Source organism: Brachyhypopomus gauderio, unplaced genomic scaffold (assembly GCF_052324685.1).
Source record: "Brachyhypopomus gauderio isolate BG-103 unplaced genomic scaffold, BGAUD_0.2 sc255, whole genome shotgun sequence".
NCBI lineage: Eukaryota > Metazoa > Chordata > Actinopteri > Gymnotiformes > Hypopomidae > Brachyhypopomus > Brachyhypopomus gauderio.
Window position 1 is genome coordinate 50,623 of NW_027507076.1, and position 10,000 is coordinate 60,622.

Here is a 10,000-nt window from a genome sequence, read left to right on the forward strand (position 1 = left end):
TCCTTTAATAAAAATCCCTGACTCAGTCACAGGAGCAGAAGTTGATCACATTACTTTGTTGAAAGCAGAAATGCCAGTAGCTCTGAAAATGCTTCAAAGGACTCATTGTTGAACCCTCAGCATCACATTAGGCCTTAAGAAAAGTCAGAGAATGCACTCTCGCCACCTAGTGGGCAAATGTGCACTTTAATGGGCCAAGTAACTTGTGATTTACTTTTTTGCTGAGTAATAATTAGTTTGTCTTATTGTATCTAAAAGTTAAAAAAGGAAAGGGTAAAATAGTAACAAGCTAGAGGTATCTTACTTTATAAGTAACATTTAACTTATATACATTTATAACCTTATAATAAAGTTACATTTTACTAAAATAGAAATGTTCTCTAAACACGAAGAAAGCCCTTTGTACAATATATCAACAGGTGCAAGCCGGCCAGAATTTTTTTTCCATCCATATAATTTTTTTTTCCATATCATCCAAAATAAAAGTTCTTTTATTTTCCCTGTGTTAGCTGACACTAAGCCACCTGCCACTATCTACAGCATTTTATCAAATGATCAATGCAAAAACATGTACATATGTAAGTTTTTGCCCATTCCTGCACACATGCTCTACCGGGGGACTGTGAAAGGCTTCCCCATGTCCAACCTGCCAGAGGCGACCCGAGCTGTTGGCTGCACCCGGTGACCACAAAGCAGATCTGAAGTCCACCTCACAGGACAAGCAGAGGAAAACACGCAGTTGTACACGCTGGGCACTTCACACACTTCATGCTGGGCACTTCAGCAGTGTTTCTCCTGCTTTACACATCCTGCTTCCCTCCATCTGCACAGCCGTGTCACCATCAAACTACCTACATACTACATACTATATACTACACGCTACATCTCATACTCATCAGAACATTCCTTCTCTGCCCACTCTGGCATTTCTTTCTCCCTCACAGTGTTATTCTCATTAGAAGATCAAATGTTACACTGCTGGGCACTAGACATTGACCAGTTTGTTTCCGTAAAACCCCTATCAGTCAACATTTCTCAACTGGTGTGTATACATCAACAACAGGTTCACCACAACTGCTGTCTAACTGGACTCCTCCATCGCTGTATGGCTGCAGTGGAGACGAGAGGATGGTTGTAAATGCTCTGTGGCTGTCCTGCTGATAACATTTCAGGAAACTGGCCTTAGTAATAAATGATTTGTGCAGCACCGGTGTAGAGTGACACAGACAGCCATTCCAGCCAGGGGGCAGCACTAGCTTCAGAGCACTGGGACAACAGGCCTCTGGGGATGACAACGTGACATCACACACCATAACAAAGTCTACTGATTTTGTGCAAGACTACTTGGTTGCTTGTAGAATGGGTCAACATTTGTTCATGATAAGATCTGATCCCACATCAGTTGTGGACCCAGTGTATTCTGTAGCCAGTCCAAAATCAGCTTCTTTTGCAGAAAGGCTGTTTACTAGTAAACAGAACGGAAGCCAGCTTTCAAACTTTCATTTTAGTCCCTCAGTGCGGCCATTTTGGAGTGCAGTTGAACTGTGACCTTTAGCAGTAGGGCATGCAACCGGTTAAGACAAAATGAAGGAAAGGGTTGTGGTTAGATACATTTAAAGAAAAGGTTTGTGTGTCTACCTCTTCTAAAGTCAAGGGAGCACTTCTGACAGTTCCATCTCCACTTCTCTTTTTCTCTCTCTCTCTCTCTCTTTACAATCTATTTTTTCTGTCTTACACTGCTATTGCATTTTTGAATGTCAAATGAAGGTTTGCACTGTCCTACACTTCACAAGTTAGGAGTCTTCTGGGAGTGTTTTGGGAATTGTAGATACATTTTATTTCTTTAGGAAGAGTTCCTACTTGAAATGGCTTTAAACTATGCTCCCTCACAAACCCCTAAATAGTGTTCTGTGTGGAAAGTAATTTACTGCGCACACACATTCCTAACTCAAGCTGTTCAAGACCCTATAATGTCAATCATGACTCCAGGAGACCAGAAAGTCACAAAGAACCCCCCTCCCACGTTAGATTTAATATTATATCACATGGTAGCCTTTGATAGAGCTAAAGGAAGTTGTCATTCATCAACGTATAATCACTCCCTGCTCTGAAAATATCAAATGCTGGTGATATATTTAGTCCTTAATAAGGATATCATTGTGCATGAGTAACAAAGAGAGAGAGAGATTTATACTGTATATGACATGTTTATCTGGTTTTATTGGACAGTAAGATCCAGAATCTGTATTAAATAATTGATATTTAGCTCTCACTTGCTTGTGAACAGTTGCAAGGCTCATCAGATACCTGACGATGGAAACCGGTCCCTTCACATTAACCTGAGAAATTACGTTGCTGTGAAGGCTCAATGCAATTTAGACCTAATAATCCACTGTGTGCAGGAAGCACATTAATGTCTCCTATACACTCAAAGACGTTTATGAAAAATGCTAAGACTACTGTATTGTTTAAATTCCACTGCCTTTTTCTTCTGCCCTGGGTATCTCTCTTAACACTTTACCTAACCAGAATAGCAAGTCAGATAAGTGGCACAAAAAAAAACACTGAAGAAACACAAAGAGTAAAAGTGACTAAATTTCAGGAAGCGTGACATGATACTTGCTGTAGAGAATTTGAATTGGTTGTTCACAAACCTGCTTGCTCTGTCTCGTGAGACTTGCTGAGTGAACTTATTCCAACAACACACACACACACACACACACACACACACACACACACAGAGAGAGAGAGAGAGAGAGAGAGAGAGGAGAGAGAGAGAGAGAGAGAGAGAGAGGAGAGAGAGAGAGAGAGAGAGAGAGAGAGAGAGGAGAGAGATGAGAGAGAGAGAGAGAGAGAGAGAGAGAGAGAGAGAGAGAGACTGACTGACTACTGAGGGGGTTACGCACAGTGAGCTGAAGCAGCCAGAATAGGAAGAGAGGAGGGGAAAAGGAAGGACAAAACCGACCGGGGAGAAGAAAAGAGGGAGAATAGTGGAGTGTTTGTTTTCACTTTATGTCGCTTTGAATAACGTTTAAAAAAAGCTTTCTCCAGAAGACCACTTTGATTTAAAGATTTACGAACAATTTTCCAAAGGTTTTGTATATGATACTACAAAGAAACGTAAAGAGTAGAGCTCGGATTTGTTGAGAAGGTCTGAATGCTAGATTACTTTTCCAGAGCAGCTGTGGAGTACAGGGACACGGACACGTGTTGAGTCCTTTGTAGACTGTTTGTCTGTTTTAATCAACAGTAGCCGTGATATTAAACTTGACATTATAAATAACCTCAGTTATTTATAGTTTTGCTGAATCATTCTTAAGGCGTTGCTAAATGCTGAGCAGTTTCTAAGACGGGGACAATAGCAAATCTTCAGGTGACATTTGAAATCACAAAGAAGTGAGCGGCCATCAAAGACGGCGAGGCGAGCACGACGCCCGAGTTCCCACCCGGTGTTCCCACAGGGTTTTGGACCATGGCAGCGGGTAACGACCCCAGAATCAACCCCACAGACCCGGGTGTACTTCCAAACGCCCCCCCGGTACCGACGAAGCTGAACTCCGGTTAGGAGCAAGGACGGGTTACGGTTAAATACGACCGGAAAGAGCTCCGAAAGAGACTAGAGAATTTGGAAGAGTGGATAATAGATCAGCTAACGGATCTGTACGACTGCGAGGTAAGATTACACACCTTTAGCAGGATGATCCAGTTCAGACGATTCGGTGTTTATCAGACTAGTCATTTATCATTTTATTTATTTGTAGTGTGTGATGATTTCGCTTTAATATGGACAAAGACTTGTGAAGGTAGCTTCAGTTTAACGTGTTTGCATTATATTTCCATAATCGTTAGATAATTCAGTTTATGCATAAGCACATGAAGTTACCGTCCAAGAGCACCGCGTGTGTTCAGGTCTGGTGTTGACCCACATCCTACATCTAGAGGGGTTTAGAACAGTTCTGGGATTGCATGAGAGAGATGATGGCTGTCTTCTTTATTAATCTCTATTTTCTAATCTACGATTTCAGCATGGAATAAGAAGTCTGAACTACTTGTGTATTGAGCGTGTGCGTAATTTGCAAACAGGTTCACACACACCGACCACTTGTTCAGGTGTGTTTGGACTAGGACTAGAGACTCGGCACCTTTGTTCCGGTTCTGTCGGTGCAGTCATGTTAAACAGAAATAAAAACGCCATTCACGAAGTCACTCATGTGGCTTCTCCAGAGAGGACAGCTCCATGGGTTTAGTTACGGTCAGAACCGCTGAGGTAGCAGAGCGGAACATGACCAACCGGTCTGGGAGAGGACCAGGTGTCGTCCACAACAGACGTGAACGACGTACTTGTACCTACTTCCCTTTCCATTCCTCCACTCTTCCAGTCGCCCTCCCCCCACAGGTCCTTTACCACAGACATGCTTAAAAAACACTCCCAGAACACTCTTAGCGTTTCTATATTAGCTATTTAAAGAACAACAGTTCCTAAGTTTCTAGTATTTATCCACTAATAACGCCACAGTCAGCGGACATATGTATATGATATTAAATAACAGTATAAACGGCCACCACGCGCCGGTTCTATTCGGCGCCATGGCAACTCCACAGCTGCGCGCTCCCCGGATAAGTAACGAGTCGTCGGGTAACGCGGGGGCGTGTAGTCCCCTCACACATGGAGGCAGGGGGACGTTATAGGGTATAAAGATATAAAGATAACGGGAACGGTGAGAGAAGCCAGGGAGAGTTGGCGGTGGGGGTTTGGGGGGGGGGGGGGCTCTGAACTAGATATTCAAACAGCCTTGAAATGCAGCAGGGATCTAAATCTGCTGTGACACATTACTGACCAGACTTCTTTCCTCTGTAGCTATACCATATGGCGAGTGAAGGAACATGGTGTGTTTATCAGTAAGACTATTTGAATTTTACGAGCGGGGGCAGCAGAGAAGTGGGAAAATCGAGACGAGATGTGGAAAGACAGCTGCGCGTTCACACCCTTTGGCCGAAAGCATTTTTTTTTACACACATACACTTTCACACACACACACACTGATTTACATTTTCGTTTGAAGCCTGTCACAAATTAACTGAGTACTCTTCATAGTAGCGCCTTCCACATCGTCCAGTTAATTGGCCATAACACCTGAATAACAGCAACGTGAGCATTACATTGTTTCCATGTATCAAAACTTATACCTCCAAGTGCGTTCTTCCATCTGATGTTCTCTAAACTAACTTAACCAGACTGTTGAAAATGCACAGGCATACAAGATAATGCCTTCTTCTAGGCATAATACAAACGAACTAGAGAAAAGCATATATACATGCCCAGTTAAATGATCAAACACAAACACAGGTGCTTGTTTAGCCAGACAAAAGATGCATCAACAAAATCAAATCTCCAGAACAATTCCACTGGCTAAACAGTGTGTGTGGGGGGGGGGGGGGGCACGATGACAGGGGTTAAAGAGTAAAAATGAGATGAACCAGCTTCTACTCTGAGACAGAAGTGTTATTCATGAATCAACATCTAGGCCCTTTGTTTGTACATACACATTCAGGATCCACGCTGATCTCTAGAGTCATGTGCAAACTCCAGAGGTTACAACCAAGCAGACCACGCAGAAACAAATGCCCACACACTGGTGTGAGTGTGACAGGAAATGCAAATTGATCAGGACCGTGTGTGTGTGTGTGTGTGTGTGTGTGTGTGTGTGTGTGTGTGATTTAGCAGGTTCGTACCTGCCTTTCCCACGCACTGCAGTCAGCACATTCAGGGTAATGGTGAGCACACAGAGAGACAGTTCAGGTTTAGATTCACTTTCAATCAGCAGTTTTGCCAGCGTTTGACCGTAACCGGTGACCACAACAGCAGGTACCATTTGCAGAAGTAATGTCTGATTTGCAGAACTTGCTGATAGCCTTCCATACATGAACATAGTTTCCTGTTTTAATAACTTGTTTATGAGGAGGCAGCACTACTGTATTACACACACTACAGCTAGGATCTCATTCATTTTCTATCATACTTCCTCTTCAGTCAAAACAATACGTTTAAGAGGAAATGGCTAATCTTCTGTTTGTGATCAGAGGGACAGGACATAATACTGGATTGTCACCCTCTAGCTGTGGCATGGTATACAAATTAAGCAATTACAAACTGGATTATACTGAGATGTTATTGTTCCATGCTGCACATTTTGCACGTTGCACATTTGTTACCCCGTTGCACTTTATGTTGTCTATTGTATTGTTGATTTATGTTGCACCATGGTTCCGGAGGAACGTAATTTCACTGTGTACATATAAGTAGTTCGCTTGCTCGTACTATGCAACTTCTGTTCTCAAATGTAAACAAAAGTGGAAATGTCATTGTTTATCTGATTCTAGCATCCAATAAATAATAACTAATTTCATAATTATGAAGTGCAATTTTAATTATGAAATTACACAGTATGAGCTTGTGAGCGCTTGTCTGCTCAGCGTGTAGAGCTGCTGAAGTGAAGAACCTCTGACAAACTTCTCAGCCGAAAGCACGTGAACAAAGCTTTTCACACGTAGGACGCCGAGTCTCCCGGAAGGACCTCTGAAAGAAAGCACACGTTAGCATTCTTAAACTACAACCATCTAGGAATAGCTCCTCCGTTGCAAGCGCCGTCGACCTGCGGTGCTACTGGAGAGCGCTAAGGGCTAGCCAACCCCGTGAACTAGCCTGCTATCTCAGGCTTCTGCATCTTGATGCTAATGACCGGAGACGGACATGTTGACGGGCCTGCTTGACAGTATTGGCGCAGGGTGTGCTAGCACATGCGGAAACTGCAGGTGACCGAACACAATATGACTCCACACCACGGGCCCGTCGTGATGGGTAGACGGCCAGACCAAAGAATCGTGTCATGTCTACATTTATAAGCCTCAAGAAAATGATTGACCCTTGTGAAAAGGGAAAGAGATGTAAAGGCCTGACAAATGAACACGCTAAGTGAGGGTCTAAAGCTAAATTAGAGGGCCAGTATTATACGTGGTTATTATGTAATATATTATGCTGTCAGAGCACGAGAGTAATAAGCAAGGTATCATGGCTAGCAGTGCCTGGGTGTGAGCAGTCCGCCCCCCCTCAGTCTCCACGCTATATCGGGCCCTGAGTGCTGGGTGAGAGGCTCACCTTTCCTCCCGGTGTGGCTCGGGTCTCGTGGGATACGGTGCTGGAGATGAGGGCGGTGTGACCGGGACGGTGTTTAGTGATGACGAGATGAAATGCAGCATGGGTTTATTTTTGGTTGTCATTGTGAAATCTAAAAATAAAATACATACGCAGGAATATATAAAATTTGCTTGGTCACACTGTGAGTGACCTCTTCTTCTTCTTTTTTTGATTGTAGCGTTTTCGTTTTATAACGTGACCTACCGTGTCCTGTAGATCAGCGGATACGTGCGAGGTATTGTGTAGCTTCCCCTGTGTGTGTGATCATCCCTGGAACTCCTTGGAGTCTGTCTTATGAGGGACACAGCGGGAATAAAAAGTTCCTTTTGTCTTCTTCTCTTGATCTGTCCCTCTGTCCTTGCCTGACTCTCTCCTCCTCAAAACCTTCATCAAAGCTCTCCAAGTATTCGCATCAGCCGCCGCGAACAACCCGACGGTCTGCGATGAGCTGTGATGTGCAGTAGATCAAAGGTCACAGGGCAGTACTATAATTCTTCACTACCTTTATTCCAGGGCAGGTACTTTCATTAGCAATAAAGAGCCTTGAGGTATTTACTGTGAGAAACGTGGAAGACGTGGCAGTGGAGGAGAGGACAACAGGCCTTTTCTGTCCCCTCTGCCCCATGGTGCAGGACACGAGCCCCGTCCCCTCCAGGTAGACAGGACCAGGTGTCTGCCGAGAGGACGGCATGTATCTTAAGAGAGGCATAGTTCCTGTTTTTTAATGATTACTCAAAATGACGTGCGGTGCACCAAAATAATGCTCATGTCACTTTGAAGGACATATGTGCATACACTGAGAGAGAGAGAGAGAGAGAGAGAGAGAGCTGAGTAAGAGATATTGGGTATTGAGAGAGGGCAACTCTCAAGTACAGATCTCTTTCTTACTAGCTGGTTATAGTTGTAGTTGTAGTGTGGAGGCCACTGGACAGCCAGACGTTGATAAATGAACGAGAGGATTTCCTCTGACTCACTATTGGCTACCCTACCAGCTCATGCGCTACATGGCAGTATTGACCATGTCCGTCTAACTATGTATCACATATCGACTGACACTGACTCTGAATTACTTTATTGTCGTTGTACACAGACGCAACAGTGCCTCTTCCTTTATCAGACTGATGGGTCATTATGTCCTGAATGGATATTTTGACTGCCATTTACCTCAGGTCCAAGAAATTATTTCCCTATAAATGTAATTTTAATTAAATTCAATAGTGCTTGTTAGGGTATAAATCACACAGCACGAGGCCCTCAGGGCAAACCAAGCATGGGGTTTCTTTTTTCTGGATCGACTGGCCGTCCTGGGAGGAAGGGCACCAGGCCGTTTAAACGATTTTGTGCTCTGATGAAAAGCCTCCCCTCGAGACGAGCTAAATCCGAAGCTCGATTTATTACTCTCTCTTGAGTGCGTGTAAATCACGGAAAATAAAGTCCAGCTAAGCGTTAGCATTGTCGTCGTATTGACCGCGCCGCGTGGCCGCGAGGTTCTCGTGCTTCATCCCGGTCCACAGTGTGAGGTCATCAACACTTATCTTAATTAAGACTAGCAGCGTCCCCCAGACCGGCCCTCACTCGCCCGCACGGGTGGTGCCAGGTCCCTGTTTCACCCACGCTGACTCTCTGATATTCTACTCCTTCAGCTTGAGCAGGAAGTGGGATGTTAACCCCACGCTGACCTGCCGCAGGAGTGTGTGCACTGGTGTGTAAGCATCCTGTGACTAAGTGTGGCTGTGGGTGCCCCATGCGAGTGAGTAGCTTTTTCTCTCTCATCTCTCTCTCCAGCAGTATCTGAACTGAGATGAAAACAAGAATGCCCCCCCCCCCTTCTCTTCTGCATGCAAGCTCTCTCTCTTTCCCACGGACAAACAGGCTGTGTATACTCTGTGTGTGTGTGTGTGTTGAGTGTGCGTTGGACACAGCGTGTCTGTCATTCTTCAATGTGCCAAACGCTGATAAGAGCTTGTGTGTGATCAGCGTCAGTGTGCAGCCAGTGATGAGTCCCTCTACTCCTCCACACACCCAGTAACCCAAACCTCCACTCTACCACACACCAACTCACCCCACACCCCCACACCCTTCTCTGCCACCATGCTGTCCAGCACATTACATGTTGCCACTGCCTCTGGCTTGCCCTCAGCTATGATCTTAATTCATGGAGCGGTCTGTCTCCACGAGCGCTGTCTGTCTTCACAAGAGCAGTCTGGTTCTAAGAGCGCAGTCTGTCTCCACGAGCGCTGTCTGTCTTCACAAGAGCAGTCTGTCTTCACAAGAGCAGTCTGTCTCCACGAGCGCTGTCTGTCTTCACAAGAGCAGTCTGTCTTCACAAGAGCAGTCTGTCTCCACGAGCGCAGTCTGTCTCCACGAGCGCAGTCTGTCTCCACGAGCGCAGTCTGTCTCCACGAGCGCAGTCTGTCTCCACGAGAGTCTGTCTGTTATGTCTAATGTTTAATCATCTTTCGCTCGGATGTTGCTAAGTTAAACGACCCGCTGTTCTGACGTGTGTGACGCCCTTGCTGTGACTTACGCTGCAATTGACCAGGGTAGTCAGTGTGTGGGGTTTTGCATTAACTTGTCAGTTAAATCCCACTGATTCGAAACGATTTTGGGCATTAAGCAACTGGCTGAGCTATTAAGCAAGTCTGTTCAAACTTGTGCAGAACAGGATTAAAGTGGAGGGAGACAGGAGGAAGTAGAGGAGATGATCATGATAGATGAGTGGAGATACAGGCGTTCTCCTAGCCTGGACACGCACTCTGACCTTTACCTGCCCACATCCTATTTCCTGTCATTGTCATATGTGCA

The 10,000-nt window shown here is 44.9% G+C and overlaps 2 protein-coding genes across 2 annotated transcripts in view; one reads left to right on the forward strand and one right to left on the reverse strand.

Moving 5' to 3' along the window:
- Window positions 1-639, reverse strand: part of plcb3 (phospholipase C, beta 3 (phosphatidylinositol-specific)) — a 9,052-nt gene extending 8,413 nt beyond the window's left edge. Inside the window, exon 1 of the mRNA XM_076995815.1 lies at window positions 614-639. Coding sequence (XP_076851930.1) covers window positions 614-639 — 26 coding nt within the window. The remainder of the gene's footprint in view (window positions 1-613) is intronic.
- Window positions 640-3,383: 2,744 nt separating this feature from the next.
- LOC143504304 (protein phosphatase 1 regulatory subunit 14B-like) overlaps window positions 3,384-10,000 on the forward strand; it is a gene marked incomplete at its 5' end in the record, with an annotated part of 13,271 nt that continues 6,654 nt past the window's right edge. Inside the window, 2 exon segments of the mRNA XM_076995820.1 lie at window positions 3,384-3,534; window positions 3,537-3,673. Coding sequence (XP_076851935.1) covers window positions 3,384-3,534; window positions 3,537-3,673 — 288 coding nt within the window.